This window comes from Egretta garzetta, unplaced genomic scaffold (genome assembly GCF_000687185.1).
Source record: "Egretta garzetta isolate BGI_Z169 unplaced genomic scaffold, ASM68718v1 scaffold11, whole genome shotgun sequence".
Classification (NCBI taxonomy): domain Eukaryota; kingdom Metazoa; phylum Chordata; class Aves; order Pelecaniformes; family Ardeidae; genus Egretta; species Egretta garzetta.
Window position 1 is genome coordinate 3,066,726 of NW_009258621.1, and position 19,278 is coordinate 3,086,003.

The 19,278-nt window shown below is 40.7% G+C and overlaps 1 protein-coding gene across 1 annotated transcript in view; it reads right to left on the reverse strand.

Annotated features, from left to right (window-relative positions):
- Window positions 1–19,278, reverse strand: part of LOC104134627 (follicle-stimulating hormone receptor) — an 83,255-nt gene that overhangs the window by 44,559 nt on the left and 19,418 nt on the right. Inside the window, 1 exon segment of the mRNA XM_009648204.1 lies at window positions 5,816–5,887. Coding sequence (XP_009646499.1) covers window positions 5,816–5,887 — 72 coding nt within the window.

Here is a 19,278-nt window from a genome sequence, read left to right on the forward strand (position 1 = left end):
TGGCCCCCGCCCCACCCCCCAGCCTGCAGTGGCTGGGCAGCCTTTAGTGCCTGCTGACTCGTGTGGGATTAGACCAGGCAGACAGGGGGGAAAGCCCCGTATCATAACAGTGGCCCCATTAGAACATTTATTCTTTGAGATGTCAGCCTGAACTTTGAATATCTTTGCTTATGCTGGTTACTCGCCTTAATGTTTTTGAACTGTAGTCCTCTGTTCCCTGAGAGAAAAATGCATATTTAGACTAATTTAAATGCATTAAGTAGCATACTTATTTTCATGCCCTGCCCTCAAGATGCAGAATGTTACACATAACTTCCTATAATGTAAATTAGAATTTAATATCCATGGAGTTGCACCTTGAGAATATACCCTGGAGTATTTATTACCAAAGTATGATTGTTATCTGATTCAGTACATATTTTGGTACACAGACTGCACCATGTCCCCCTTTCACCTTAGGGATGTAAATAAATATTTTTGTAAACATGCACTATTTAACTTATATGTCAAGGTAGATCCTGCAAATCCATATTTTGCTTCTTAAAAAAAAAAAAAATTGCACATTTATCCAAATGATGCAACAAAAGTTAGAAAGGAACTCTTGCCTAGAACCAATTTCCAAATGTCTTGGTTACACTGAAACCTAACAATTTTCTCAAAATAGCTTTAATGATCTTTTACCACAGCCTTTTGCATACAAAATAAGGCAGCACACGATACCCTGTGCAAGAAAAACTGGAGAAGCTGCCAAACACTGACCAGCTTTCCCAGTAGCAGAAGACACAGACTGCTCACCCTTAGGTGATCCTGCAATTTCTGTCCTCCTCTGCTTCCTTCCCATCTTTTTGGCCTCTATGCTGCGAAATGTTACAGAATCACATGCTGGGGCTGAATAAAACTGATTTCAGGAGCACATGGGATGATAGACATCCCTTAGCCATTTGCTAGCCCTGGCAGCTTTGATGGCTACTGCTGAAGAATGTCTGGATGGTGAATCCACCAATTTGCCAGGTTGTTAAAAGTGAAGACTTCTCACCATGCCAGATTCTCCCGATGAGACTTTTACAATTGAGCCAAGAACTTTGCTCCTTCCCGACTCACAGGAAGACAGATACACCTTGATTCAGCAGTGTACTTTTTAGCAGGTGCCTCAAAATACTCTACTGAGTAGTCTCCACTTGTCCTCCAGTACCTCACCTCAATTTAGATAAAGCACAAAAGGCAAGGCTGTCTGATCTAATTAAGCCAAACAAAAGTGTGACCTGCCTTTTAGCCTACAGGGGCAAACAGGAGGGATTTTAGGATCATACATCAAGTTGGTTGTTGTATATGAAATAAAATGGTGCTCATGCACCTAGGTCACAGACCAGCAGCATTTCTTGATATGAAACATCACTGGATCAACAGTCTCAGAAAAAATCATAAAAGCTTTAATGCACCGAGTGATTAAGTAAATACACAATTCAGAGCTACTTTCTCAGAAATTCATGAGGGAGCAGTGGATAGCTGGTGTCTTCCATAGGCAGAAGACTTCAATTTCCAGGACTGTCAATTCTGGCAGATTCCCTCAACCCTAAAAATTTTAGCTTTCCAGGATTTTCAGAGTTTATCAAAGATTTATCTCATCAAGCTCTGTTAACTGTAGTATGTTCTTAAAATGTGTCTACCAAAATCTGTTAAAGAAATGCTCTTCTTCTATTACTCCAAAATAAAAAACAGGGCCAATGATGATGGGGTTTTTGTCTGTGACATCTTCTAGTTCAGTAAATACTTTATCCACATTGCTAAATTTCCTCGGGCCACACAGAGGTTGGATTTGAGAGTGAATGATGAAAAAATTCAAAAGAATAAATAACTGATGACGAATTTTCAAGGGGCTTGTGCCTCAGGATACAAATGCGAAGCCTCTTTGGCTTGCATAGAGTAAGGCAATCAGACCAAACTTCCCATCAATACAATGCTCAAGTCAGGCCTTGTTAGACCAACATCCACAAATCTACTTTGCTACCTTGTAGTAAGAGGAGGAAACTTAGCGAGAGAAAAAAGGAGACTTAATATCGCTCCAGGCTGTCACTCCTTCAAATTAAGCACTTTCAGTGCAGGTTGAAGATGACATAGCAGCTGCAGAGCATGTTGAATTGATTTTGCCAGGTATGTGCCTGCATGGGGCTGCTTTTTACTTTAGTAACTGGAGGGTTAATTAGTTCCGGGAGCGTAAGCAGGTTGGTTAAGCAGGACTCCAAACGAGCTGCCACGTTCCAGTTGGCTAAGACTTACGAGCAGACTAAACATGTTTTGAGAATAACTAATCTGCTTCACTGAACACCTATTTGCTAAATTAACATGAAGCCAGAGCTGTGCACAAGTTGGAGAGCTGCTAACAATAAGCTGGTTAGGCTGTTCCTCAGATCTGTGGGTTTCTGAAGTAGTTTTCTATAAGAAAATTCAAGTTGCACCTTTAGTAACAGAAATCTCAGATAATTCAAGCCTGTCAGTTTGTTTCACAACTTTAAACATTTTATCTAAGAAGAATTAGGATCTTTCTCCTAGAACATACTTGGGGAAAGTTGTTTCTCTATATGACATTCTGAAGAATGGACATTTCACGATTTTTCAGTAACTGAAGGAATTTAGATGGGTGAGAACAAAATGACAAGCTACAGATAGTTCAAAAGGGCTCTCATTCTTTAAAAAAAACTTCAAAATGGCTGAAGCATTCCAGTGACAATTTTATTCTTCTCCAACTGTCTGTATTTTGCCAAAATTGATGAAAACCAAAAGATTTTGACTTGGTAACTAAAACCAGAGCTTCGCAAGGGAGGGCAGATCAAGTGCTCCATGCTGACATTTCCAGGTCATGCTGCTCTTTCCCATAATGAGACAAGGTCACTAGGGACCATTCTGGAAAGTCCTTGGACAGTCCAAGTGGAAAACAAATGAGATCTTTCCATGGTCCCATGACTGGAGTCTGACTGGAAGTATCAGACTGGAAGTATTTGACATTTTGTGGCAAAGGACATTTGTTCAAAGCTCTCAGCTGTTTGGGTGTTTAGGAATAAACTAAAATACATACAGAAAGCAGGAACACTGAAAAATATTATTGAATGATTTTCCATCATCAATGGATGATGCCACAGACCACCATGCCCTGCAACTTTTGGGCTTTAAAACCTACCGCATTCTCAGAAACACAGTTAAAAATGATCTAATAATTATAAAAATCACATGTACAGATATGTTGGACTCTATAAGATAATGGTTTTCTTCAGTAAGACACTCAGGAAATATTGTCACTCTCTTAATTTTTAGTCCATTTAGTTCTAGGTGAACACACACATACACTACATTGAAGTATCTCATTTGTATACATCGGGCTATCTGCATTTTACCATACGGAGATATCACATTATTAATAGCTGTTTTCTTTAAATAGACTACAGTTTGCTTTAATCTTCCTTTCTGTGCATGATCTTGCAAGAATAAAAAGGCTTTCATACAAAGGCTGTGTTTTTATATGCAAATCTATCATTTGATTACACACTTTTTTGTCCCTACATTATCATGAATATTTCTGATGAATGTTTTATGGGTTAGGTTTAGGATTTGTGAGCTATTTCAAATTTTATCTGTTTGCCATATCATCTGCAAATACCGCATCTTTGTTGATGTTGATTGGTCTCATTTACATATTTATCACACTTTTATTTTCAAGGATGTTTTGCTATAAACTGTCTGTCCCCATTTCTCCTCCATGTACTAATAGTACACAGATATATTTTCAAACTGAGCTCATTTCCATATATAATTTTTTTGGTTAACAATAAATCACCACTTAGAGACAGCCTATTCAATGCAATTGCTACCTTCATACATATCTGACATATGGTTTCTCAGTAATTAAAGATAACGGGAGCAGTTTACAATGCACTTTGCAATCCACTCCATAGTCCAGCGAGCTCAATGATTTTCCACAATGACTTGGCTAAAGGGAACCCTACAGGGCTGGGGAGAACACAACTAGCCACGGAGACCCGATCTTATTCCTAACTAGTAACTCTTGGACACACACACAAAAAAAGACCTTCTTTTTGTTTTCTCAAGAAAAATGACCGGTAGTCATGCTTGATGGGGTCATGAGGGTCCGGATCCATGAGTGGGATACAGCAGCTTGAGGCTTTTTAGTGTGTACCACGTGCCCATAGAAAACTCCTGAACCTACGGCAATGCCCTGAAATGGATCTCGTGCTTCAGAAAAGGCCCGGTGCCATTTGAGCTTTACCACTTGCTGCTGACCAGCTGCTCTTCAATCCTTCTTGCACGTTCACTGCTTGTTCTTCATCCATCCATACTTCTCTAGGTTCAAAATCCTTTCCCTTTTCTCGCCTTTCCTTCTGGTGTGTTCACCCAGCTAAATCCCTCACTTACGCAGGAGTATGAGGGAAAAGGGTAGAAATGATGCAGCGAAATGTCAGCAATCGATTCCTTTTAGTTTTGCCATTACACTCACAGCACTGGAAAAGGCATTGATACTAAAGCACATTTCCCCACTGCCACTCGGAACCCTCTTGGGGTGAGCAGCCTGTTTGTGACCCTCTCCTGGCAGGATGCAAGCGCCGGGCGTGCTTCTAAACAAAATGTTGTGATTTGTGCCTCTGTGAAATAATTCAGAGAAATCGTACATGCCCCTGGATAGTTCAGGTTGGACAGTGACAGTTACTATTTCTGGTGCTAGCACCAGTTACCCCATAGATTTTCTGCTGCTAAAGAATAGAAGGAAACACTTTACCAAGGATTTTTCCTTCCAGTGGTGGAAGGCTGCAATACATCCACAATAGTATACTAATGAATGTATGATACATCTGTTCATCAAAGGTGCTCATAATTGTATCTCCAGGTTTATCACTAAAACTCAGAGGTATCAGATGCTTACACCCTTTATGTGCTAAGATTTTCAGATCTATCGCCTGTAAGAAACTTCTCTCACACATCCTGCTGGCTACCTCTGAAGCATGCACAAACCCATCCAGTTCATTAGTGAAAAGAGAATTGGCTGCCCTGTCATGAACAGGCGTGCTTTCCTCCCTCATCTTCCACTGGTTTCTTACAACGTATTACAAAGTTCTCAAAATACTCAGTTTCCTGTGACCTTCTGCACCCTAGCTTTTGGGAGTCCCTGCTTTCCCAAATCAGGATATGTGACCCTGCCTAGTACTGTGTGAAGATTTGTGTAATGTGTACAGAAGTTTATAAAGTGGCTGTTTTTATTGAGCACTGGAAAACTGTCCTGATCTGTGCAGTTAAGTAAATCATAATATTCTATGTGAAAAAAAAAAAAAAAATTCTTCGCAGAAAGGGTTGTCAGACTCTGGAATGGGCTGCCCAGGGAGGTGGTCGAGTCCCCATCCCTGGAGGTATTTAAAAGAAGCATAGATGAGGTGCTTAGGGACATGGTTTAGTGGTGGGATGGCAGGGTTAGATTAAAGGTTGGACTTGATGATCTTAAAGGTCTTTTCCAACCAAAACAATTCTATGATTCTATGATTCTGCTATGGCACCATACTTATTAATTGCAATGACACTGAACCAACCCTTTGACGGAGGACTGTCCGCTTGCTGATATAAAAATGTATTTATGATAACAATGTTTTGGAAAATGATCTTTAAAAAAAGTTTCTAATGTTTTTAAACAGAAGGATGAAACAAGGTGAAGCTCAGAGATAGGGGCTTGCTCACAGCCAGTAAAAGAAGCTGCAACCAGAAACCGCTGTTTTGAGTAAAATAGTTGTTTCCTAGCAAATATTGACACGATACATACATTTTCTCTAGGTCACCAAGTCCTGTGAAAGCTCCTTTGGGAATGACTCTCATCTTGGTGAGGACAAATCTCCTGAAAATAGAGAAAATGGGGTGATTATTCACTATTCACAACACGTGGCTGTGTGGCAGCCTTGTCAGCACAGGAGAGGCCTTTATCACTGGGAGAAGGAGAGTCTCCAGCCTGAGGGCTTTGGAGTCTAAATACAGCTGTAATGTTCAAAGGCTTCGTGGGACTCCAACTGCCTGCCCAGACCAAAATTACAGCACAGCGCTGGGCTGCTCAGCATCTGGAGCTGCTCAGGGGAAATAGCATCTGTCAGTAGTTGCAATTTCTCCGTTTGCTTCAACAAGAAATCCAGACCCAGGCACCGCGGCTTTGCTGTGCGCTGGGAGGAGACAGCATCTTTCTCATCTCAGCCCCTTTTTTGAGAGATGCTCAAGCACAGGATGAAGCAGCCCTGTGGAGCCAGGCTGGGGTGAGTTGCTTACACAAGGTTGCGAGGTGGTACATGCATGCTCATGCAAGATAAGCCTTAACCTGCTGCACAGATAATTTAAGGAGTCAGCTACTACCTCCTGTCAGTGCAACATTAATACCCTTTATTGCTTCTCAGTCTCTCTTCAAATTAGTTCATAATGTGCCACAAAATTAGGACTTTGGAATACACAGCTTGATCACACATGCACCAATACAATATTTTAATCATTTTTTAAAGGTCACAGAATATGCTTTATGAAGAGAAAAAACATTTAAGATATCATATAAACATTTTTGTTAACCTGGACTCATCTCCCTTTGTCACAATAAACAAAGAGGATGACAGAACTTCTGATGGCACTCAGCAAATGAAAGGTAGGGTATCCACTACTCCTTGGAGAAATAAGGTGTTAGTGGGGTAATTGTTTTCTTTCACACATTTAATCATTCATAGGTTGTGAGCACAAACAATTGCATATATTAACATGACATGCTCGTCGAGATACATGCTTCACATGATACGCTTATGACTAGACGCCAAGCCAACTAAGAGTAGCTGAGACATGAGAAAGCCCACAGAGATTTTGCAGGGAGAAATACCATATTTTTGTATTTGCTGCTGAGAATAAAAGTCATATTCAAAGTTCCAGGTATTAAACACAAAGCAGATAAAATAAGCAAGACATCAGATAATACCGTTTGTATTGAATGATAGCTGTTAAAAAGAAAGGTATTTTCTTTTTTTTTTTAAAAAATCAACTGTGTTACATACGTGACTATCACTGTGATTCACTTTCTTAGTCTATTTTCCCATGGAAATGAAAATGAATTGTTTTCTGAATTACTATAGAAGCCTTTTTTTCAGTGAGTATGCCTGCTAGAGCATCCCTCATTTTTATCATCTCAGAACTGGTGTTGCATGGCTGCTTGGGATTGCCTTTCATCTCATGTCTGTGCTGCTGTATTGTAAGGTCTGCGGGAGGGCAGAAATGGGAAGTCAGCCTGGTATTACCTGCTGTGCAGTCCTGCAAATTTTAACACAATATCTCAAAACTAGGGACTTACTTTCTTACCGCTCACATAAAGTATTCATACAATCCTCATCTATTTTTTATTACAGCTGATTAGTTTAGAATTTTCATAGGAGATTATAATGTTTTAATCAAAGTCATAGGGAAAAAAAGTATTATTCTGATAGACTACCACTGTGAAAAGTCTTTAGTAGATTCTACCCCCTCAATTATATTCCCAAATATGAGTTAATATTTACTTAAGTGGGAAAAGTCAATGCATGCCTCCCCTAGCTCTAGAGATGTCACTGTGGTAACACCAGGAGTGAACTTGGCCCCACGCTTCTTTAAACATTGAAATTTATGGTATTTGGAATCCTGAAAGATGATAAAGTCAGTTTGGTATTCCATTATTCTTGTACTATCACTAATGTAAGTCAGAAAGAGCTTCAACACACTGTCACACAAGAATTACAGTATCGAGACCATTATGCAAATGTTAGAAGGATTAAAGAGCTTCCAGAAAAGGCCTAACCGGGATTAGGCAATTTGTAAAACCCTGCTGAAAACACGGCCAGTGTAATGCATGCAAAACTGCGGCTGGGCTTTCAGAGTGCAGCTCGGTACAATGGATCCTTGCAGAACACCCAGCAGGCTTAGTGCTACAAAGCTGAACCATCGGAAACTCTTTAACTTTGATCTGGTTTGAAACCTTTCCTAAACTTGCCTTTGTAGAAGCACACACCTAACTTTGGAGCCCGAGAAAGTGGGCTCTGTCTGAAAAGCCACCTGTAATTTTTTCATGGCAATGTTCTAAAATGAAATCTCTCTCTGCAGGCGCGGATCATCAGGAGGCTTGCAATTTTTTAATTAAACACTGGCCTATGCCATGCTTCACCACAACAAGAATTTACAGCCTGATCCCAAAACTAATTAAAAGAAGGGAACCTCATTCATAGATGAGGTTACCTGTATGAGGAAAGCCACAAGTGCATAGAAGGAAAAAATCAAACCTTGGGTTTCTTTGTTGAATACCCTGCTATCCTGTGTTAATAAGGTGCCAGAATTCAGGAGCCACGTGTCTAATGCCCTGGAGCAGTTAAAGTAGAATTGAAGTTTAATAGCTGAAGTCTCACATTCCACTTCAAAAAATTAAGGTTAATTGTTTTTAAACATCCCTGAGTACGCTAATAAAGTCAGCCTTAATGGTATAACGAACACTGAAAATTAGAATCAGCTACTTGTTGAATTATCAACTGTATAATGAATAGGAGTCTATTATAACCAGTCAAATGCTGTATTGTCAATAAATCTCACCAATTAGGCTCCAAGAATCAATCTGTACTTAACTTGAGATACTGGCTGTTCAGTACCAATTCTTTCTGAGGTACATGGAGAAAATAATTGAAAAGCGTTTCCTTGGTTTTTTGCTGGTGTTATTTTAGGGTCAAAGAAATGAATACAGCCCACCTTCATTCAAGCATGTTTCATGTAAAAAAAAAATAAGTAAACAAAAGCATCCTTTAAAAAACTTGTACTTAATGGACAGATGCAGTATTTGGTCCTAAAAATCATGTTAGCACTTAGGCACCAGCAAAGAAAGCACTGAAAAGCCTAAACACTCAGTGCATGGTGTAGAATGGAAAACCAGGTGCCCGATATAAGGGGCAAGAAAGGTTAGACTGAAGGTTAGGTGATCCACAAATCCCCCAGGAAACACTAAATCTCATCTCCCAGAGCTTCCAGCTCCACATCAGAGCTGCAGGTATAGCACCAGCCTCATGACACACAGGGACCTCCTGGTTGCAGCAGGCTTTGCCGGGAGGGAGGAAGGCATTGGGGTCTCCCAACACAGCCCTGGCAGCTGAAGCACAGACACAGGGAATGGGAGTTCTGTCTTCGAGTCCCACCTCACCCTGTGTGGTGCAAACTCCCAAATTTCATGCCCTGGGAGGAGGGGCCTCTCCCTGTCTAGGCTCGAGCACCGTGCAGCCAGGGCTAGACTCCTTTTGCCATCTAAGAGGACAAGGGGGAACTTAACCCTACCATCCTCTTTAGAGGCATTACAGTTAGAATTTATATCCCTGGGACAAATGAAAAAAAAAAAAATTATACTTTTTAAAGTCCCAAGTTCTGTGATGCTAATGCTACTTAGGCTACAGTAGATCCCAGAAGTCCTAGCAAGGACTCCAGTGTTGGAGTCACCAAAAACTTAACAAATGAGAGAACAGAAACAAAGCCAGGAAAGGAAACAAGCCCCAGAGGGTGACATGGTTATCCTGCATCATGAGAAAACAATGTATGTGGCTGGAAATAGAAGAATGCCAATACGAAGCACTGTTATTCCTGACATACAGAAGGATAAGCTAGATTTAAGTCTGGCCCATTGCTCCTATACACATCCTGATATCCAGGAGAGGTTTCTAAATCCTGATTTAAATACATCTGTTGGAAGTGATTCTTGGGGATTTTATTGATAGGAACTGAAGCTCTTTCCTGCAGTTGTGCAATCACACTTATACTTTATCTATTTATATATGTCTGTGTTATGAATTATTATATAGTTATTTACTTAAATATATAATATTGCTTCATCTGATTTTTACATAATTCTGTTTTTCTGACCAGTGAGAGTAATTTTTTTCTGTTGTGCAGTAATACCCTTCCACACCTGGAAGGACAGGTAAGCTTACAATCAGACCATATTTCTCTGGACTGAACATGCACAATTCCCACAGGTTTTTCCATTTTGCAATTCTAAGTGCTTTATATGCCTCCTTATTATATCATTTTAGTTTCTCTCATGAATGGGTGTGAGTAAATTCTTTTATTAGGAAACTACTAAAACCTGTTGCTAATTAAGACTAGACCTGTCAGGACTAGGGCAGATCTATCTCCTACTGAATTGGTTATTTATATAGAAACATCTAAACCTGTTTATTTAAAGGAGTGGGGTCTCGGTTAATATGAAGCCGCCGACACAGGTGACTTACACCACTTTATATCACCATGAAGAGCAAACAACTCAAATACATCCTGTTTCTGTATGGCTGTGTCTAGTATAAGAGAAATATCATAGTGCCAACTTAATCTCAAAGCCTATAGAGAACACGATACAAACAACAGAAACTAGCAGGTACTGGTAAAATGTTCCTGAATAACCCTCTAACATTTCCAGTTATGAAGAGATTTATTGAACTTTTCCTAAAATAGAGTCTTCTGCAGCTGAAGTAGTTCAGACAGAGAGAACATAAGACATGAAGATAAAAAAAAAAAACAAACTTCCAGAAAAATTAATATTCTTCCATCCAGCATCACATGAATCCAGTGACAGAAATCAGACCAACCTCATCAGGAAGGGATGAAGGACTGGCTGTCATTACTCAAGTATATCAGGTGCCCAAGGTATGGGTGATTAAAAAGACTTGGTAAATTACAAGATAAAAAAGCAGTGGACCCATACGGGTCATTTCTGCTGAATGCCTCTATAAAAAAGTGCATAGGAAACATGTGAGGTGTGCACATTAAGCAAATCAATGTAAATACGCTGTGTTTGTGAGGTTAGCCATTATGTGTGAAATGATGTATTTTGCATATTCATCAAGTGAATTCTCAGACCCTGGTCCCGCAAGCTTTTTCTTGAACAATTATGAGGATCCTATTTGGTGTAAATACTCCCGCACTGCGCTGGTGCGCCCTTCTCCCAGTCCCCTTGGCAATGCCTCCCCCCCCAGCAAAAACCTTGTACAACAAAGGGCTGCACTGATTATCAGAAATTAGACTAGTTAAGAAAAAAAAAATAATTTCTGCTTCATAAAGCATGGCTGAATTTAGATCTTTCAAAACACTCTTTAAAACTCATTTCTCAGATCTACTTAAGTCACACACAGTTAATCAGAAAGTGTGTGCATTGTAGAATTATCTTCCCTGGCTCATGTAAATTGCAAATTCATGATGTTAAAATGAACTATATCAAGCAGATGCTATAAACTTTATAACTTAAGAACCAAAGGAAAATAAAATAAAAAGCCAAAAAGATTCGGTGACCATAATGCTAAATCACCAAATTCTATTCCAAAGAAATAAATGTGATAGGATTTTGAAGACCATTTTACTTTAATCTCTGAGCTAATAGACTGATGTTATCACCTTCTAATCCTCTGCAGCAATGTGTATTTTGTCAAAGGAAGATTTATAGTGAAATTTAATTTACTCTTTGTAATTTTTTGGGGGTTGTTTCTGTGTTTTTGCTTCTTGCTTTGGAGATGTGCTGGAGGTTCCAGCACAAGCAACAGATGAGTCTTTGCTTTACATCAGGAGAAGACAAAACGATGCCATGACCTATTTAGTCTGCTCTTGATTAAATGCAAAAATCAACAAAATCCTGCCCCCTGTTTTTTTTTCTGGTTTCAATTGATTAGTCAGTGCAACAGTGAAGGACTATTTTGCTTTTCATGCTGTAATGGGAGACAAACAGATACTGCAGACTGCATCCCAGATGGTATAAATCAATCGAGCTGTGTCATTTTGGACCTGAACTTTTGTCCTAATTCTCACTGGAATGAATCATGAGATTCCTTTCAGCTAAAGGCAATTTAATTTAAATTTATCAAGAACATTTGTAAGCCCCCAGCTCATCGAAACGGGTTCACATTGCCGTATGACTTCACTATGACTAGGGTCTGGTTCTAGTAAACAACTCACTAGGAAGGGGCATATGCAGATATACATCAACATGAAAGTATCTTTCCTAATCAGCTGCCTAAGTGGAAGATCTCTGTAATCTATTAAGCAGTTTATAGCTGCTTTCAGACATAGCTATGGTTTCCCCTTCCTAACAGTGGGTGGAGAGGAGTCCAAAACTCATAAATTGGCTGCTAAAACATCAGGCTTCAAAAACCATCACGCTAAATGCAAAAAGATTGGTTTTATTTGCTTTCTGGTTTTAAAGTCTTTAGAGCACATTCATATGATGCTGCAAAGCTATTTTCAGCACTCGCAAGGCTTTGACTTAAAAACAGAGAAAGATTTATATTAGTTGCCTCGGTTCCAGGAGGTGCTGAGGTTGGGACTTCGTAAGGCTGACAGGATCACGAGGACTGGCAGTGACAAAACACCGCTCCCACCATCCTACTGGCTCATCCTTTCAGACAGCTACACCTTCATCTTAAGGGAAAACCAAAGCCAGGCAGAATGTCTTTGCAATAATGACTACACATGTAACTACAGATTCATTTCAAAAAGGTGACCCTGATGGCACAGGCACACTTGAGTAATAGAGGAAGAGCTTTGCAATTAATTTTTTCAACCGAGACATGATCCACGCATTTGAGAATCTGAGAGCCCCTACTTTACACACATGTAAATTGACTTATGAGAGAGAGAGAGAGAGAGAGACCGTAATCGCTTGCTAATAACTGCAATCTGGCTTGAAGCATCTAATCACTGCATTCACCTAATGTGCTTAAATCAGCTGCTCATCCCCTTCAAATGCTTGTGAAAGGACAAGTTATCTAGGCTGTGCAGCTGGTTTATTCCTTTAGTGGGGTAATAAAAACAGGTAAAGGTGAGTATTCCAAAGAAAAACAAGGCAATATACATTTTATGGAGAAGACAGACAACAAAGATCCCATCCTGAGTTTCAGGCTGTGCTGGGCCTGGCTAGGAAAGAGTTAATTTTCTTCATGGCAGCTCATATGGTGCTGTGGTTTAGATTTTTGACTAAACCCCGTACTGATAACACGCTAATCTTCTAACTTTCCCTGAGCAGTGTTTGCACAGCATCGAGGCCGCCTCTGTTTCTCACTTTTCCTCCCTGCAGAGAATAGCCTGGGGGGTGGGCTATAGGCTGGGGCAGACCTGAACTAACCAGGGGGCTATTCCATACCATATAACGTCATGCTCAGCACTACAAGGGCAAACCATTCTTCTATCTGACTGAAAAATGCAGGATAACCCCGGGAGGGTGCACGTCCTCCTTTCAGGTATGCTACTCGGGAATCTCTTTGGGTCTGGGACTGATGTAAGGGGCACCTCTGAAAAAGAAAATATTTTGGATTGTGCGCTGTTAAACAAAGCAATGTACAGACAAAGTAAATTAGATTAGGACTGTGATGATAAAGTTATTAGCGATGCCTGTCTTCTTCGTGGGTCTGAATCTAAAAGGCAATATGTGCAGTAGCTCATGAAAAATCACTCCGTACTCTTTACCAGTGGCCTCCTTTAAAAATCAATTTCCTTTTATTTTTTGAATTAGATTAAAAGGATAATGAATAGTACTGATGGCATTCCTATTCTAAATTTAGTGAATACTTGCTCGGCATAATAATGCCATCCAGCCACAAAAAAATGAAGGGAAGCATTTTAAGATCACGCAACTGATGTCCTGTTGGCATTTCACTTGTAGAGTGCCCACAATACCATAACATGGATAAGAAAATTGCTGTTTCCCCAGCAGAGCTGCGATGCTGCTCACACAGGCACACAGCAAAGTTGCTGTGGGATTTGTTTTTCCCCCAGGACCTTGCTTAGGTCAGCTAATAAGTTGCACATAGCGCCCCTCAGCAGCTAAGAGCTGATAAGGAGAGATAAGGAAGGACAGAAAATTGTTACGAGGTAAAAAAAAAAAGCATCTAAAAGACTGCAAAAGTGGTCAAGCAACATGCTTATAAAGCTTACTCTCCCTCCCCCCTGCCTTAGTTTTCCAAACCCATGGTATGTTTAGTCTCAGCACTGATACCCTTTTCATTTCTGGACAAAGCATGCACTGTCCTCAGTAACACTGTACATCCCCCCACGACGCCGCAGATAGCTTCTTTTCGAGGTCACATGTGCAGGCAGTTAAAAATAAAGCTCCAAGAGGCTTTAAATACCTCTGCTTGAATAGGGTGGGATGAATCTGGAGACGGGGGATTAAGAAAAGAAAAAAAATAACAAGATGGAGGGGAAAAAAAAGAAGAGAAGATTGCAAAATTCCCAATCAGAAAAGAGATGCAACACCAGGACTTTTACTCGACCTGAGATGTCTAATGGTCTACACGTAGTGCAATTATTTTACTGTACTTAGACTGGGTTGCCTTACGCTGAGATAAAGCTGGAGAGGAACAGAGTTGTGACTACTCAGACCAGTCCCCTCCGTGTGCTAACTCATTTCGCAAAGTGCCTGACAAGCAATTTGGTTGAAGATTTAGGTGCAAGTAGCAGCAATGCAGAAGATAACGTCACAAACACAGACAACAACTGCCCTGAGCAGACTTACTGCGGAGCACCCAAGGACGGCGGCCCCTTCAGCGGGTCCGGGTGGCTGCAAGGCAAAGGGCAAGGTTTGCAGACAGCAAAGCAATGCCGCCTCGGAAGGAAAGATCTCCTTTTACAGAATCACAGGATGGCAAGGGTTGGAAGGGACCTTGGGAGATCATCTAGTCCAACCACCCTGCTAAAGCAGGGTCACCCAGAGCAGGTTGCATAGGACATCGTCCAGGCGGGCTTTGAATATCTCCAGAGAAGGATGCTCCACAACCCCCCTGGGCAGCCTGTTCCAGTGCTCTGTCACCCTCAGAGTAAAGTTGTTATTCCTCATATTCAGCTGAAACCTCTTATGTTTCAGTTTGTGCTCATTGCCCTTTTAAGCTTGCCCGGAGTTTGAGCAAAACAAAGCTGGGACTCTGGATTCCTCTACAGTACATACTGGCAGAGAAAAAAGGTTTGCCACCGAGCACAAATTGCAACAGCAAACAAGTCCTCTTTAGGCCTATGAACAGAATCACAGTTATCATGTTCGCATCCAGGAAGAGTTTAACTGCTAGAAATGAGTTACCCACAAAAAAGGCCAGCAGTAAGCTTGAAAGCACCGTTAAAATTGCTTCTATTAATGTCAAAGGCATGCTGTGAAAAGTGTTTTGTGTAAGATAAATAACACAAGTGAATGAAGTTATCCCTTCTTGGTTACAGAGAGCCAGAAAATAGTGATTGCTTTATTTTTACAAATAGCTATACTTTATTAGTATTGATTATCCTGTAAGACACTGCACTACTTTTAGAAGAGCACATCCTTGTTCCTCACAGCTTACTCACATGGGCCTTCGAGAAATGTACAGCTTGTGATAAATGTGCAACTTCCTTCAAATCTGACCTCGATATCCGCAACCATCTTTATGGTGAGGAGCCATTGAAAACTCATTCACTCAGAGCACACTCTCAGTGTTGCACCTATTTATATTAATATCTCTGCATACTTTCCTAACAAAAGAAGCATTGTACAAGTACTGGGTATTTTGTTCTTGCACAAAAAATATTTTACTTTGTGTTCTTTCCCGTGGGCAACTTGTCAAGGCAAACAGGGTTATGGAAAATGTCCACAGTCCAACGAGATGGGGGGCTTTTCAGGTATTGTCTTCAAAACTTTCCTCTCCTCTTTTGATTCAGAGCAAGAATAGCCATCCTGCTCACACACAGCTGGTCACTTCAACTCTTTTCCTGTCCCAAGAATGTGTCAAAAAAGATCTTATTCCGCAGCAGGGAGAGAACAGTGGTTTGTTCATCAGCTGAGGTCGTAGCAGAAAGGTGATGAGCGTTCTTTGTGTGTGGTGTTTTTACCTCTAAGGCCTCAGGACTTTCTATGTTGTCAAGGCCCTCCATACATGATGCTATTTTTATTGACTGAGACAAATTGTCCAGGGACAAAATTCCTTAAGTTCTTCTTTGCATGCCTTAGTGTAGCTAAAAGAGAAAGAGAAAGCTTTTCTGCAAAATGTCTGAAATATCACTGTTTAGCAAAACGCCAAATAACTTTCCTCTGTCACTTTATCTTGCTTGACAAATTCATTAGAAAGAGCTAGCACGCCTTTTACCTCCTTTCCCATCCATATCCTCATAGCCACTATAGAATCATAGAATCGCTTTAGATGGAAAAGATCTTTAAGATCATACGCTGCTTAATGGGACACAGCTGAAATATCACAGAATATTAATAAAATCAAAAGAAAGATACTCACTGTTACATTCCTGAATTAGCACACACAACCTAATAAGTAACAGGGTCATCAATAAATATTTGGATTAATTCGGATATGTCCAAAGGCTTGTCTGAAGGTGTGATGAGATAGCTGACACGCCTTGATGCCAGAGCAGTCAGAAACCATTTAAGGAATATCATTTGGAAGCCCGATTGTACTCTTTTTTCCTCTGGATCAGAGTACAAGCTTTGTAAACATAAATAATACGTGCTGTATTTTCCAAAGAGCAGCGTGAGTGCCAAACACAGCTAACTCAACTGGCAGTCCTGGGAAAGCAGCATCTCCTGGAGGAGGGGTCCTGGATGCCAACAGCATGTACTGGGCTGTTCTCAGGGCACCAGCTAGACTTGTGCTGACAGAATTATACTGAAATACAGAAGTATGCTGGGCCTATGCCATGTGCTCCCCTTCTGTCCCGTTGTGGTGAATGGAGCATTTCCTTCTTTTTACATACTGAAGTGCAAATTTAAATTTTAAATACCTATGTTTTGAAATAGCACTAAAAGTGACAAAGGTGAAAAAACGCCACCTTTTGTTGCTCTAGCACCATGCAAAGAAACAAAACTTCCTGTCCATCCTCTCCGGTCATGCTTTCCTCTAATCTGAATGTCTCCACTGACTATTTCCAGGGGGACAGGAGCTGGCTCCTGGAATTGCTGCCGCACGTGCAAGAGGATGAACCACACAGCACCTTGAGAATGGGAGCACCCATGAGATTAACGTGAGCAACAGGGTCCTGCATGTATAAGAGAGCTTATAGTCTTCACACTGTATTGCACTCTGCACATTTATTCAAGTCCTGTGAACATTCCTGTTTGCTGCCATGGCTCACCATGCATTCCCACAACGCTGGTGCTCTTCCTAGCTGCACAGTTTCCATGTCAAGAACCTTTCTTCGCTCATCTATTAGCGATTGCTGGGGGAAACATTCACAGGGATATGAATTACAGGTGGATAGACTCTTTCAATTTCATCCTGCACTCTCCTGAGACCATCTCTTCTCCCTCATAGTCTTTCTCTGTTATTGAGATTATAGACATCACCATAGGCACCACCAATTTGATAGAACGGAAATGACAAAGCAAGGAACCCTTACTACTTCTACTAAAGTACTAAAAAAATATTTATTGTACTAAAAAAACCCCCAAACTATGTTTTCCTATTTTTTTAGCAAGAATTAGCTTGCCACTGCAAATGCTGAGTTTATCCATCTACCTTCCACTGGCCATGGATTTACTTTCTCATGTTACAATGATGATTCTGTATAAATATAACACAGTAGCTACTGCACCAGTATCCTTAAAAATACTAACTGTACTATTCCCTTTAAGATTGACAGGTCTCTTTCCAGTAACACACAAGGCCAAGCTTGCATTGGTGTCAAGCATGGATCTTTAATGCATTTGAGAGTGAGTGTTATTGTTTCAGAAAGATGCCAGCGTGACCACACTGGCAACTGAAACAGTAGCTCATGTTCAGAATAAAGATGTGCTTAGTGCTTTCACCTTCAGAGTGCTTCTCGAACATGAACCCTCTATGGAGCACTTAAAAATAATAAACATACATGGTCCTCTTAAAAAGGGTGAACAGAACAGTGAAATAGAGATGGGGGAAACTTGACCTGCTCATGGCACAGCTGCAGGTTATGAAAGACCTCTAAGAAAGAGTTTAGCAGTTATGCCTCGGAAAATATATCCTTTGCAATATCTAACCTCAGTGGACGGAACCTAGACTTCTGCCCCCCTTCCTACACACCCTTCCATCAGCTCCCTTGAATTGACTGTGTCATCTCTAAATGACTGTGATGGGCATCTTCTTGTGTAAAATTGGATAAAACCTGACTGGAAGAAATAAGGATAGATGTAACAGTCATCTGAGTGAAGGAAAGTCATGAATGGCATCCCATGGAGACCTGCACAAGGCCTGCATACTGTAGTTGTAAGCAGTCTGGAAGGGGAGTGAGGAGCAAGGTGACAAACATGCATGATGGCCAGGGTAGTAAGACAAGAGCTGGCTGAGATTTGCAAAGCGGAAGGAGTTCAGTCTTACACACGTGTAGTTCAATGATGCAACTCTCTGCTACAGGACACCGGATGGTATATATTCAAGAAGAAATGCATAAATACATGAAAGCAAGATATGTGAAGAGGGTTGACTACCAAGGTATCACTCTACTCAAGTTGTCTGCGAGCCAGGCAGAGCTGGAGAGGTACACATCTCTCTGCTGAGATACACATCAGAGCAGCAAAGAGCCTGTACTGCAGCCAACCTAGGACAGCTCTGCCAAAACAGGGAGAAATACCCAGATCAGCACAGGCGACCACCACAGGCACTCTTTGAAACAGGTGATCATCTCTGTCTAGATTGAAGCATTAAAGTATTCTTCAGTATTTGCAGCTAGTGCAAGTTTTTGTACATTGCAGAAGAAGGGGTTGCTTCTTAGGTTAAAACAATACAAGGATTAGTCCCCCTCCCTTTGCCAGAAGATCAACGGGTAAAACTGAATCGGGGTAATGTTTTCAGCGCTGCATTCAGACTCCTATTTCATTGCACAGAACTGGCTCTACACGACATTTCCAAAAATAAATGTGACAAGAAACACTTCAGCAATCTTTAATAATAAAAATAGTAAAAGAATGTTTCAGTCCTCCACAAATTCTTTTGCTAGGTCGTTTTGATAATCTTTCTAAAATCAGGGAAAATGCACTGCCACTGCAAAATCTCAAGTTTTTCCCTACTGTCCTTCCCACTCCCACTTGGGAGGTAGACTATAAAGCAGACTCAGGCTCATAATACTCTAAATGCTTCAGATGTTTGTGTCATTTGTTTGCTGTGCTCTTTTTCTAAAACCTCCCCTCCTTCTCTATGGTAAAAGAACAGTGATTCACATAGCTTTGAATAGCGGGTGCAGTTCTGATCCCTTTCGTCTCAAGAAGGGTATATGACTATTGGGAAAGGG